Source organism: Sesamum indicum, linkage group LG5, assembly GCF_026168435.1.
Source record: "Sesamum indicum cultivar Baizhima isolate 11 linkage group LG5, ASM2616843v1, whole genome shotgun sequence".
NCBI lineage: Eukaryota > Viridiplantae > Streptophyta > Magnoliopsida > Lamiales > Pedaliaceae > Sesamum > Sesamum indicum.
The window spans coordinates 19,510,026-19,522,605 of NC_142661.1; the positions used below are offsets into that span (position 1 = coordinate 19,510,026).

General features: G+C 35.7%; 3 protein-coding genes and 1 non-coding gene across 10 annotated transcripts; 3 read left to right on the forward strand and 1 right to left on the reverse strand.

Moving 5' to 3' along the window:
* Window positions 1–99: 99 nt before the first annotated feature.
* TRNAY-GUA (transfer RNA tyrosine (anticodon GUA)) lies at window positions 100–190 on the reverse strand. Its single transcript is given in 2 exon segments — window positions 100–135; window positions 154–190. It is a non-coding gene; the product is annotated as a tRNA-Tyr (tRNA).
* Window positions 191–1,194: 1,004 nt separating this feature from the next.
* LOC105161355 (zinc finger protein) lies at window positions 1,195–3,532 on the forward strand. Of its 3 annotated transcripts, none has more exons than XM_088880243.1 (5): window positions 1,195–1,520; window positions 2,350–2,520; window positions 2,654–2,822; window positions 3,008–3,074; window positions 3,154–3,532. In XM_088880243.1, exons 2-5 carry the CDS (start codon window positions 2,400–2,402, stop codon window positions 3,193–3,195), a joined length of 399 nt encoding a protein of 132 aa, XP_088736369.1. In that variant the 5' UTR covers window positions 1,195–1,520; window positions 2,350–2,399; the 3' UTR covers window positions 3,196–3,532. The 3 variants fall into 3 exon arrangements, with proteins under 3 accessions (XP_088736369.1, XP_088736367.1, XP_088736370.1); XM_088880241.1 differs by having other exon boundaries at window positions 1,197–1,520; window positions 3,151–3,532; XM_088880244.1 differs by having other exon boundaries at window positions 1,203–1,520; window positions 2,654–2,745; window positions 3,012–3,074; window positions 3,151–3,532.
* Window positions 3,533–4,048: 516 nt separating this feature from the next.
* Window positions 4,049–11,070, forward strand: LOC105161356 (phosphoadenosine phosphosulfate (PAPS) reductase family protein). 4 transcript variants are annotated; one of them, XM_020693836.2, is made up of 17 exons: window positions 4,050–4,278; window positions 4,638–4,759; window positions 5,242–5,287; window positions 5,395–5,564; window positions 5,710–5,827; window positions 5,933–6,015; window positions 7,412–7,471; window positions 7,740–7,988; window positions 8,332–8,428; window positions 8,850–8,900; window positions 9,063–9,143; window positions 9,376–9,447; window positions 9,548–9,610; window positions 9,958–10,110; window positions 10,366–10,423; window positions 10,524–10,576; window positions 10,665–11,070. In XM_020693836.2, the coding sequence occupies exons 2-17, from the start codon at window positions 4,659–4,661 to the stop codon at window positions 10,740–10,742; spliced, it is 1,533 nt and encodes a 510-aa protein (XP_020549495.1). In that variant the 5' UTR covers window positions 4,050–4,278; window positions 4,638–4,658; the 3' UTR covers window positions 10,743–11,070. The 4 variants fall into 4 exon arrangements, with proteins under 4 accessions (XP_011077314.1, XP_020549495.1, XP_011077312.1 ...); XM_011079010.3 differs by having other exon boundaries at window positions 4,051–4,278; window positions 4,634–4,759; XM_011079011.3 differs by lacking the exon at window positions 4,050–4,278 and adding an exon at window positions 4,307–4,529 and having other exon boundaries at window positions 4,634–4,759.
* Window positions 11,071–11,398: 328 nt separating this feature from the next.
* On the forward strand, window positions 11,399–12,538 carry LOC105161358 (Thioredoxin superfamily protein). 2 transcript variants are annotated; one of them, XM_011079013.3, is made up of 4 exons: window positions 11,399–11,417; window positions 11,669–11,872; window positions 11,959–11,984; window positions 12,177–12,538. In XM_011079013.3, exons 2-4 carry the CDS (start codon window positions 11,714–11,716, stop codon window positions 12,394–12,396), a joined length of 405 nt encoding a protein of 134 aa, XP_011077315.2. In that variant the 5' UTR covers window positions 11,399–11,417; window positions 11,669–11,713; the 3' UTR covers window positions 12,397–12,538. The 2 variants fall into 2 exon arrangements, with proteins under 2 accessions (XP_011077315.2, XP_088736372.1); XM_088880246.1 differs by lacking the exons at window positions 11,399–11,417; window positions 11,959–11,984 and adding an exon at window positions 11,460–11,525 and having other exon boundaries at window positions 12,177–12,318.
* The last annotated feature ends 42 nt before the right edge of the window (window positions 12,539–12,580 follow it).

Here is a 12,580-nt window from a genome sequence, read left to right on the forward strand (position 1 = left end):
GAGTTTGGATTTGATTCCCACATAAAAAGTTTTTCAGGCCCAGCAAAGATTAAAAAGAACATACAATTGTGAAAAAGAGAAAATTAAATGAAAAATAATTCCGACCTGCCGGATTCGAACCAGCGACCTAAGGATAGCTATCGGATTACCCCACTACAGTCCTCCGCTCTACCAACTGAGCTAAGGTCGGATGCGTTGTGCATCTCAACTTATTTTTTAAACGATCTTTTTTTTGAAATCATAGGAACACCTCCTATTCAAGGTAAAGTTTGCACAAACACCCCCAAAAAATATTATACTGACACCCCTCAGGAGATGCTGTAATTTTACAAAAAATAAAAATATTTGTATAATTTTAATTTAATTTAGGGTGTCAATATAATTTACCCTAAATACTAATTGACATCTTTCAGCTTGTTCCTGAAAATTGTAAACTTTTCAATTGAGAGTGTGCAATGGAGAATTTTGCAAATTAAATGCTTCTATTTTGGGGGTTTTAAAAAGAGAAGTACACGTTAAAAGAAGGTAAAGAGGTGCTTTTAGTGGCTTTTGATGGTTTTATAAATAATTCAAAAAAAATATTTACACATCATTTCTAATTTATTCTACTTTTCCACCCACGGTTAAAACTTCAATTGTTTTTTTTTTTTTTTTTTTTACTGCTTATTACAAAAATATCCACTTATAATTTTATTTCAATTTTAACTCTTTCTCTAAAGTTCACTTGTTTTAACCCCCAAAATTCAAGGTTTTTAAGTAAATGAATAACTCGGTTTAAATTCAAATAAGTGAACTAATATTCCATGCCCATATTAGTTAACCCGATCTAATAATGTGATCATTCTAATAAGTTGTTCGATTCCTTATAATCTAAAACTATCAATGTAACATGTCTATTGATATGATAGATTCAAATAGATATTTATTATAAGTACTCCACGATCTAAAATACCAAATAAGTGAATACGACAATATTTATCATCTTGAATTTTAGGACGAATTGATATTTACTCATTTAAATATCAGTGTGCTTTGTGATTGCAAAACTTAGAATTTAAGCTCTAAATATCGGACAACTTGAAGCAGAGATGCAGCTTTGGAGCTAAAACCAAGGGGACAGGATTGTGACTGAGATCAATATGTTTTGTGATTTTGGTAATAAATATAGTTGGACTAAAAGTTCATTTTCCTTGGCTAAGACGTGAGAAAAAGATAAATTAACACCAATACTTCCAAAAATTGCATTTCTGATGAGATTATGTTCAATACTATCCGGAAACTCATCATCTCTCTTCTCTGCTGGCTTTTCCCTCGAAAACTCTTGAATTCATCCAGAGCTATGCTGCTCTTTCCCTAATTCTCTTTCTTCCTCTATCTTTTCGTTTTTCTTGCCTAAAACCTCGAATCGTTTTCTGATAGTTGCTTTACGATTGCATCCATTCAAAGTGAAGGTAGTTTTCTGAAGCTGATGCTGAGTTGCAGTATAGACTCCAGAGTCGCAGTTGAGAGTTGAATTTATGGTGCGTAGGATTTGACATTAGCAATCTCGTTGAACGCCGTTACTTTGAAGAAAATGTAGTGATTTTCCACGATTGTTGCCCCATTCTGGTTTTCACCGTTTGGCTTTATTTAGTGTTAATGAGTTTAATGTTCTTTAGTGCTGGAACAAATTTTTGGAGTATTTAATGATGTATTGCCTAATTTTTGTAGTAGTATATAGGTTTACCGTCAAATGATGTCCAGTGGTGTTATTGTCCATATCTTACTCTTTTCTGGGCTGCTGTTTTCTGATCTTAGAGCAAATTGCTATCGTTGTTTGATGTTCTACTCATAATTGATATTCTAACTTAAGCAGAGAAATCCCTCAGGGTCAGCCTCACTTTTGCAGTCCATTTGCAGATATGCTAACTGTTGCTAATACAATTAAAGAAATGAAGGTTATTGTTGCCATTCCCAACAATCATGTGTCAAATGTTACTACGGCTATGCGCTATTGGCGCATTTAATTATGAGAGAGAATAGAAGCAATGATTCCAGGATATAGTAGCTGTACATATTCGGATAAGTAACATTTTCGTATTCCTATGGAGTTTGCACTTCCATGTGTATCCTTTGCATGGATCACTTAATTAACCACGTTTTTGTTGTTTGTGTTTTTCTGCTAATTCGTTGTGGTAAGTGAAACTGAACTCATTTTCGATATTTTGAAGAGTGAAGTTTGGCGGAATTTCTGAAGTTTTGACATTATAAAGAATGATTTCATGTTTATGATAGTCTGTTGTTTCTTGTAGCAACAATAATGCCTTGAGTGATTGAATTTAGTCGTTGATCCTTTTCTGTTTGATCTAGTTGTTTGTTCTAGTGCCTTCAAAGCTAGTGGGCATTCAGATTTCAAGAAGATGGAAGGAATCAGTTGTCCTCACTTGTTCATTAACCATTCTTCAAGAGGTTCAGAACCCGTGAATGTAGAAAACATGGCTGCTGATCAAGATGATTGCAGTTCTCTCTTTATCAACTATGGTTGGGTCTCCTGCAAATTTCTTTATGTTTTCTCTTAGAACTCCTGTTTCCTGATTACAGAAAAATGTTTCTGAAATTTTGATTTAAACATATTTAGTACTATCATTGTCAATATACACAACTCAATATGCAGCTGCAATAGCATGGCATGAGATGAGAAGAGCTTGGAGAGGCGACCAGTCCGTTGCATCAGAAAGAAAGCCCAGGGAGCCAATTATGAGGCATGTAGCCACGTGCTTCGCCATTTCTATTTCTTTATCTTGTTCCTCGCTTGTGGTGTTCGGGACGGTACTGCGTTGGCTGTATTAAATCTTCACCTTTCTAGTTTCTGCTTAAAAGCTAATACAGAAAATTTTAAGGCTTTATTTGGCTTACCTCAAGATTACTTGATGCAATTCAATAAATAATCTTAATTCTAAGAATACTCAAGAATTTATATGGCTTTTGCCCTCGGGAATATGTCACTTTGGAAATTGTTTTCTTGCAGCCAGAGTGCCTCATACCAGGATGTAGTCTCGCCTGGAGAACGTTTCAATGAACCAGTTCCTTTAGCAGTAAGTTCCATAAAATTCTATCGTTCCAGATTCGCATTGCGTACTAATTGTGGCTTCTATTCTTTGATACACACAGAAGATGGTGAAGTCTTTGGTTGAAATTTGGGGAGAAGGTTATTAGACCAGACAACAACCTCAATCATTCTTCAATTGGTTTGAGCAAAAACTACAAGAGCAGCGGTTGCAAGAACGAATCGCCCTTCGTTTTGCAATATTGGTGATTTCATATTTTTGTTGTAATTATTGAGAAATGTTCAAGAAAATAGTTCATTATGGGGCCAAATCTTTCGCCTAGGAATTTTCATGTGGAAATGTATTTTTGGTATGAAATTTCTTTAAGTCTTGTCGTGCCCGAAAGTCAAGAAACTACTGCTATGTAATATATATTTAGTGAGCACACTTAAAATGAAATACAAAACCAAACACAGTTTTATGCTAAGAAGAATATCTTTAGTACATCCAACTTCTAGAATTCAATGTAATTCTTATGGTTCAAGGTCAAATGTTTAGTTTGCTTTTGTACAAGACTTAAGTTATTACATGTAACCTTTATTTGGTCCAAATGGACATTCTTTCAACATCAACCAAGATTACATCAAGATAGTCATCTTCATCAAAATACAATGTAAGGATTTCATATATTTGAGCAATTATCTTTAAATAATTCTTCGTAAATTCACGAACTATATTTGAACTAAATTATGCATTGATCAAATAACAAGTATAACGATGCATTTAGTCAAACATGAAACAAAATTCTTTTCATTTGCATCAAATTATAAGACAATAAGGTAATAAGCCAAGCAACTTGTGTCAGAAGAAAAACATAAACCTCTGTAAGGCTAATTGCAGCCTTGGATGGTAAGAATTTCTATAATGCCATGTTTGGTGGCCTAAAGATGTGGCTTAAAAAAGCTGTAAATTATCATTTAAAAAGTAGGGACTTTTTTCAATTGTGAAATTTGGCTGCTTTTCTTTTCTCTCCACCATTTCAATTTCTCGGAATGTCCCGTTTCTTGGAAAAGTTGCTCTGATACGATAAAAGTACGACTATTGGTTTAGGTATTAAAGCGGATATAGCCACCGAAGAATTATCCGAAAGAAAAGCAATAAAGGGCAGAAAAAAGAATCACAGATTCATTGTAAAACGGGGTTCTTTGTACATCTCCCAACCTTCCTACTTCTTGAGCCTTTCAAGAAAAAGGTGATATTTCATTCGTTTCTCTTGTTCTGTTTGTTTCTCATTCTCTTTTTTCTTCTGAAGAAGGTGGAATTTCACGCTAAACCCCTCAAGGATGGTTTTGAATGGGGATTCAGTTCTTTGAATGTCTTATCTTTTAACTTTTCTGGAGAAATTTTGGAAGCCCATTATTTTTACATCAAATGCAAGTGAATTTGTTGTCGACAAGGAAAACTTCAGAAGTTCTGATGAGGAATTTTTTCTTGGATTTCATGGTATCCAATGATTGAAAAGATAGCAATGGACTTGTTTTTACCAGTTTCTTGAATTTAAAGATGCTATTGTTGATTGTTAGTTTTAATTTTTGAATCTCTCTCAGAAAGGCTCATTGAGATAAGTCAAAGATGGAGATCGATAAAGCTGTCAGAGAAAGTGATGATATAAGGTTGAAGACAAAGTACAACAACGCCATCTATGTCATCCAAAGGGCTCTTGCTCTTTACTCGTAAGCACCATTTCCTTTTATCTTTAAGATTGCAATCTGTTAGAGGTTTTCTTGTAGTTATATTTTCTTTTTGGAAGAGGATTGCTTTGGATATGTGCACGACTAGATGTATATATTTATGTCATAGAATAGGATTTTTGCTGTTAACTCTTTGTGGGGTTTAACAGTTGGACTGATTTTGGTATTGCTTTTATGATACTATGCGGCATTGATGGGGTTTTGTATCAGAAGTCAAAAGTTTGATTTCAAAGAAGACGGAGATGATCTATTCTTCCGATTATATGTTGTCTCAGTTGAACTTATTAGTTTTACACTTATAGAAAAATTAAATGCAATCAATAATTCGTGGTTCATTATGAGCTGTTAGCCATCATTGTTAATATGAGAAGGCTACTGAATATTGTATTTAAATAGTTGTTTAGGATTGTCATTTAGCTCTCTTGAAGGAAGACTAGATTTAGCACTAACTAATTTCATCACAGTGTTGAAGAGGTTGCCTTCAGCTTCAATGGTGGAAAAGATTCAACCGTAAGTTGTTTTACATAAAGGCATCCTTTCTCCCAGGCCAATCTCATAATATTGTTATTTTTATAAGTTTAAGAAATATATAACAATATACAGTTCTGTATTTACAGGTTTTGCTCCACCTTCTTAGAGCAGGCTATTATATGCATAAGGCTGGAACGAATCTGTCCACTCGGGATCCGGTGAATGATGAAACAACATTTCCAATACGGACAATTTATTTTGAGAGCTCATCTGCTTTCCCAGAAATCAACTCATTCACTTATGACACAGCTTTTGTGTATGTGGATATATGTTGCCCCGTATCTTGTGTATCTTACCCTTAGCGTCCCCCACTTTTATTTAAATTGTGCACGTATATGCTTGCTGCTTGCTTTGTACTATTATGCATAACGACTATTGATACGTTAGTTCCACTATGGCAGATACAAATTGCAGATGGACATCATTCGCCTAGATTTTAAGTCTGGCTTGGAGGCTCTTTTAAAAGATAAGCCTATTAGAGCTATTTTTCTCGGTGTGCGAATTGGCGACCCTACTGCGGTATGTATACAACTTCTTTCTCATTAAGTTTCTAACCTAAGCATAATTAAGTTAAGAATGAGAACAGAGAAGGTTGAACTGTTAATTTCTGCCCATATTCTTCAGGTAGGGCAAGAGCAGTTCTCCCCGAGCTCACCTGGATGGCCACCTTTCATGAGAGTGAATCCTATCTTGGATTGGTCGTACAGGTCAGTTTCTATGCTAAAGTTTTATTCATGCCTCATCAAGGTTTTCGTGTTCGTCAGATAGTTCTCTGAGTAATAGGCTTTCATGATATTTGGTGCTTAATTTTCTCCATGCAATTGCAAGTTCTTCAATACTTAAGCAGTGCTTCTTATTTGAGCCTCAGATGAACCATAAAAATGCTTCTTAATTTTCTGCACGCAATTGCAAGTTCTTCAATAATAATAGGCTTTCATAATGTAGGGTGCTGCATTTTACCATAAAAAACTTTCATCAGATTTTTATGTGGCTAGGTCTATGTGGAGCTAACAACACAGTTTTTTTTTTTTAATCTTAATTTTAGGGGGATTCAGGATTTAGAACCGCGAAATCGTTTTCCTTAGTTTAGTAATTGAGTAAGTATACTCTTTTGCATATGTTGGACGTAATGTAACTTGAACTTCCCTCCAAGAGGAATAAATACACATATGCACAGAAAGTGTGCATGCATTCAAGAGTGTAAGGAGAAGGGAGAAGTGATGAGCATCATATTTTCCTTAGAGGCGTTTGACGCAATAAAGTTTCTTTATCCTTTAATAAGGATGTCTTATGACATCATATATATCGGAAGACATTCTGAGAGTAAAGCCAAGCGGAATAAATACACATATGCATGGAGAAACGTCCATCATTCAAGAGAGTAAGGAGAAGGGAGAAGTGATGAGCTTATTTTCCTCGAGGTTTCCTTATCCTAGAATAAGGATGTCTCATGATATCATATGTATAGGAAGGCATTCTTGAGAGTAAATACAGTCTTCATCTTACATAATGTACTTGATGGATTGTACTCTGGGAAATTATTCAAGTACAAGCTCTTGAAACTAAGAGGGTGTTTGACTAAATTTTTTGAAACACTTTATAAGCTCCTACATCTTATAACATGTTTTAAGAGCTTAAAGCTGTTTAATCTTATTTTAAAAATAAGATCTTAAAGTGTTTGGGAGCTCTTCGTATTGTAATATATTGACCGAAAAAGCCATCAACTATTAGAATTTAAAATTATATAAATAGATCATTTTGCTTTGGGGAAACCTCTAAGTATATAGAGTGAGAACAAGCAGAATTATTACAAGTCCCTGGCTACGTCTTTTAATGGCATATGTATCTCCTACCATTGAACATATACTGAACTACCGATGATTCTTTACACTTCATAGAAACCTATTTTACCTTAAATGTTTATGTGTATAGGAGCATACGAGCCCATTTTTAATGACAACAGAGAGGGTGATCCGGCAGGCAATTTCATGTTTGCATTGGTTATTACTTTGTGTTCTGTGAGCATCCATGATTGCAGCATGTAACATGTGAAGTTGTTTCTATTGCTGCATGACTAAACGTTTTACCTTTCACTATGGGCAGAGATGTTTGGGCCTTTCTCTTGACTTGCAAGGTTCAGTACTGCAGCCTTTACGATCAAGGGTAAATCTTCAGAGAATTACTCGAGAGCCTGCTTGATGAGAGTGCTAGAACTTTATAGCGTGGAGTGCTCCTTTTACAGATATTTATGTTAACATCACCTATGCTTTGAGTTTTCTTGTACTTATTTCCATAGTAGTCTGGTATAGGTGCTAATTTTGTCGATAATGGCCACTATATTCTTCACCTTTTTTTGGTTCTGTGAACAGAGGTTTCCTTTCATGGTTATTCGACATTTATTTTACTGGTGTATTTTGTTGAATTTCTGCAGTTACACTTCAATTGGTAGCATTCATGATACAGTTCCTAATGCACTGTTGTGCCATACCAAGACCGACAATAGTGAAGAAAAGTACAAACCTGCATATCTTCTTCCAGATGGAAGATTGGAAAGAGCAGGGAGAGTTAAGAAGTTGACTTCTCAGCCTTTAAATGCTGTTAGCAATGGCGTGAACCATGAGGAGTCACATTGGAAAAGTATGTCTACAGCCTCAGTCATTGCGGTGGGAGATGAAATCCTGTATGTGTTTTGTTACTGATATTTATCACGAAAATGTTCCTTGGTGATTCACTTGATATGTTGTTCCATTTTCCTTGATGCCATTTTCGTTGTCTTTGTTATGGTGGTTGACTGTCAGTTGTTGCTAGTTATCTTATCCTTACTGTCTCACTTGTCTAATCGCCATTTGATCGTGTTCTAGCCCAAAACTACCTGTTTTCTTATGATTGATGCTCGTTGATTCTGTGAATTTATCCCGAGTCTAATTGTATTTAGTTTGTGAAAGCATAAATTTTATGCTGCAACATCCATTTTTTATTTCTTTCATTGTCTTAGTGATATCTTTGGTGGTTTCATAGCTCAGGTCTGGCACTGTTGAGGATCGGGTGGGATCCGTATTGTGTAGAAAGCTGCATTCCATAGGCTGGGTGGTTTCACACGTCTCCATTACGCGAAATGATGTAAGTTCTGTAAATTTTTACATTAAATTTGATGTATAATGAGCTTCGGCGTTCTTATGCTGTTGCTATATTTATTCTAAAGTGCAAGTGGATTAAGCAGCAGACAACTACGCAGTAACGTTTTCAACTCAAACTTCTTAATTTATTTATAATATTGAATGGTGAGAAAATCATGAACAATGCCACTTCCAGTGCGCTAGCTCTTCTTAGGTGTGCTATCTATTCTTCATACTCGTCGCTGTAATTGTATTCTGCATGACTATTAGTTTCTTCTGGTCAAAGAAATTCATTTGAAATGCAATCTAGTGCTTAGTTTAAAGCCTTTGCTTTCTCAACAATGGATTTATAGAATATATGTCAAGTTTCCCTTTTGTTGACATGCTGTTGTATACTTTAAGTCACTGATATCATCTTTTTGCAGATTGACGCTGTTGCAGATGAAGTTGACCGACAGAAGTCTACAAATGATATGGTAAACTTTTGCATTATAGGCGTGTATACTGCGAGTGTGTGTGTGTGAAGAGAGAGGGACAGAGTTTATATGGAATTTGTAACTGATGAAATAGCATATAAGCATCTAGAAGGATTGAATTTGTAACTTAATTTTCAACACTGTTGATGACTGCTCCTGCAGGTTTTCATATACGGAGGGGTTGGTCCATTGCCTTCAGATGTCACTGTAGCTGGTATTGCTAAAGCATTTGGTGTCCGGATGGTATATCCTGGTTATCGACAATATCTTTAGCTCGTGTTACTTTTATATACTTCCCACTACTTGTGTGATAAAGTTAGTCAATTCCATATTCAGGGAACTAAATGAAGCAGCCATTCTTTCTAATACTCTTGCTAGCACAGTTTCGTCATTTCCTTTATAGCTATTTTAAATTATTCAGCTGGATGTTAGTTTCACTGTTACTTCATTTATTTAGTATTATCCTTTATTGAAGGCCCCTGATGAAGAATTTGAAGAATATTTGAGGCATCTTATCGGTGAAAGATGCACTGGAGATAGGAATGAGGTAACATAATCTAAAGTTTGTGAGAATCAGATTCGATCCACTAAATTCATCTGATAATTTTCCGTCCTATTTACCATGACATTGTTTATTTCCATTCCAGATGGCTCAGTTGCCCGAAGGCATCACCGAGTTGATGCATCATGATAAACTTAGAGTGCCTTTGGTTAGTTAAATCTCATCTGGTGACATTTGTCTTTCTTTTTGCATAAATTAGTTGTCATCGCATGCGCTTTCCACGAGCATATAAAAAGAACTGTGGTGTAATGATGAGAAAAAAGAGTTTGTGAAATGAAACCAATTGTAAATTGTAATAAATGTGGAGGAATAAGGTGAGAGAAATGTGGACTAGTGGGTAGTTAAGAGAAAAAAATATAATTGTGAAATTATTAGAAAATATTGAAATTACTAATCTGACCATAAAAAAAGGAAGAAATGAAATAATACCCAACTCAAATTTCTTTGCCTGGCCTAGTTTTTTATTTTATTTTTTTGTCCAATTGTTTCTTGTAGATCAAGTGCCAAAATGTGATAATTCTTACCGCGACAAATGCTGCTGAGCTGGAAAAGGAGTGGGATTGCTTGATTGAATTGATGAAATCCAATGAGCTTTTAGTAATGACGGAACCATTTGTGTCAAAGAGACTGGCAACAACTCTTTCTGATGTAAGTCCTTATGAACGTACAACTTATATATGTTACTTTATTGCTTTTCGGGATCTCCCACCTGGTTCTTTGAATAAGCCTTGTGCATAGTAAATCTGACTGTCGCTTGTACATAATAGTACACATGATATAGGAAATTCTTGTATGCACCGAATTTGAACTACCAAACAGTATAGACTACACTACTCCAGCACAACTCAAGTCTCACATTCTACTATAATGGCACGGCTTAAAATCATCTCATCTGTAATGCAGGTGGAAGCCGCTCAACCGCTTTCGGACATTGCTATTAAATTTCCTGATGTCTACACTGGTAAGAAAAGAATTCACTCACTTTGAATTACTTAGCCCATGCGACCTCCCCCGTTGCATGTCAATAATAATTTTTGCCTGGTACCTTGGGGTGTCATTAGGGGCTTATCGTGAATCAAGAGGAGGTTCAATAGTCATTACCTTCACAGGAAAGGTAAGGATATCTGCTCTAGAACGTTCACTTTTCCTTTAGAAGAAAGAGATGCTCGTTACTAAATTTGCAGAATATATGGAATTTGTAGGATGAAGCAAGAATACGAGCAGCTGCAGAAGCATTATGCAAGAAGTTTCATCCAGGGGCATTCTCTGAAGTTGACTGAACATTTCTTTCATCGCTACTCCGGTGGTACACTGTGCCAGGCGCATATGATTGATGCCTCTTATCTGCAACTACCGTTCTGGGTTATACCGCATGGGCAAGAACTTTTGATCTACCCACAGTTGTAAGCATTGAAGATGTAACGAGGACGGGAGGAATGTGGGGAGAAATGGTATACGGATTATTATCGTGTTATGAGGAGAAAAACTCGTTAATATTTAAAAAAGCAGTATCATTATGAAGAAGAAATTATTGTATTTGGGAAAGCAATAGTAACTTTGTTGTACTATGGTTACTAGAACAGCAAATTTCAAAGACCTTGACAGACAGGATCTATGTTTCTTGTCCCCCCGGAAACCCCATGCTCATACCTTTTTACCTGTACGATCTCAAGAGTTCATTTATTTAGAACACATGATCTTGGAAAACCTAATAAGGAAGGAGTTGGACACAGTTCAACTTTGTTTTTCTAGCCAACATTGGGTGCACACTCATATATGAATAAGGCAGATTGACGCTGACAAAAAGGGTTGGGAATAATGGATGATTCTGCCAAAATTTTTCTTGTTCAAGTTTAAATTTTTGTGAATACTGTAATTGAGTTTTAAAAGTGATTTTTGTGAGTTTGATATTGATCCTATTTAACGGAAATGTTGTGGGTTTGAGTTCTCCGCATGTAAGTATATAGTTTACTTTTTATAATATTTTCTTATATCTTTATTTATTTTGAGTTTTGAATATGACTAAAGATGTTACAAATGAATCGAATGTTATTAAAAAGAAGGTAACAAGAATAATAAAATTAGATCAAACTTGCCCTAAATCGTAGGACAGTTTTCAACTATTTAACTGTTTGGGTCCCGATTTAAAGCAAAATATATTTGGTTCTTTGAGATTTGTTATCTTTTTTATCTAAAATTTTTGAAGGTCATAAAAGAAACCTGGAGAGGAAAAAGAAAAAACGCTTCAGGCATGGAGAAGGACAAAGGAGGAGATAGGGCAAAGAAAGGCACGGAAGAGAACTACCAAGCTTCAAACTTGCTCAGGAATTCTCAAGGTAACCTCATTACTGCCGCCAGTGATGACAATCTCAACGAAATCTTTCGCCAAATCAAAACTTCAAAAACCCCTGTAAGTTAATTCCCTTCAACCTCAAACTATTTGTTGCTGGGAGTGGGTCGTGGATTGATTTCTGCTTTGGGAAATTTATCTTGCAGGCAGTTATCAACTACGGCGCATCTTGGTTCGTTTGATTTTTACTTCGGTCGATGTTTTCTCTTGTGTTTAGTTAATCGTTAACGTTTATGCATGTTTTGTTGCAGAAATGTAAGCTAAGTGTTTGATGAAATGCTTAAAAGAAGAAGTCTGCTCGATCTTTAGAGCCCTGAACGTTTATGGCAAGATACGGTTTGATTTGTTTTGTTGTTGTTGTCAGGTGTCGTGTTTGCAGTCAGATTCTTCCTGTATTCTGCCAGTTGAGCAACAAGTTTCCGAAGCTATCTTTTGTTTACGCGGATATTGATGAATGCCCGGAAACGACTCAACACATTCGATACACGCCCACTTTTCATTTCTACAGAGACGGTGAAAGAGTGGATGAGATGTTTGGTGCCGGAGAAGAGCGTCTACATGACCGCCTGTGGCTGCACTCTTGACAAACTTCTCACTTCCAACTTTCTACCTTTAATTTCTGTTAATACATTATCTTAGTTAGAGCCACTCCCTCATCTCAATTCTCAGTCAGATGTCTCTTCTTAATTTTCATTTGGCTAAATATATGAAACTCCAATGCTACTATCCTTTTTGGCCTGAGTGCTTCCGTTGTTAACGATTGATGGC

Bases quoted from the DNA above. Each gene is read 5' to 3' on its own strand.
- LOC105161355 (XM_088880241.1), top strand. From the start codon at position 2,400: ATGGAAGGAATCAGTTGTCCTCACTTGTTCATTAACCATTCTTCAAGA. The intron at 2,823-3,007 runs GTATTAAATCTT...GTTTTCTTGCAG, and splicing joins GGGACGGTACTGCGTTGGCT to CCAGAGTGCCTCATACCAGG. The intron at 3,075-3,150 runs GTAAGTTCCATA...TGATACACACAG, and splicing joins ATGAACCAGTTCCTTTAGCA to AAGATGGTGAAGTCTTTGGT.
- LOC105161358 (XM_011079013.3), top strand. From the start codon at position 11,714: ATGGAGAAGGACAAAGGAGGAGATAGGGCAAAGAAAGGCACGGAAGAG. The intron at 11,873-11,958 runs GTAAGTTAATTC...TTTATCTTGCAG, and splicing joins TCAAAACTTCAAAAACCCCT to GCAGTTATCAACTACGGCGC. The intron at 11,985-12,176 runs GTTCGTTTGATT...TGTTGTTGTCAG, and splicing joins ATCAACTACGGCGCATCTTG to GTGTCGTGTTTGCAGTCAGA.
- LOC105161356 (XM_020693836.2), top strand. From the start codon at position 4,659: ATGGAGATCGATAAAGCTGTCAGAGAAAGTGATGATATAAGGTTGAAG. The intron at 5,828-5,932 runs GTATGTATACAA...CATATTCTTCAG, and splicing joins GAATTGGCGACCCTACTGCG to GTAGGGCAAGAGCAGTTCTC. The intron at 9,611-9,957 runs GTTAGTTAAATC...TGTTTCTTGTAG, and splicing joins ATAAACTTAGAGTGCCTTTG to ATCAAGTGCCAAAATGTGAT.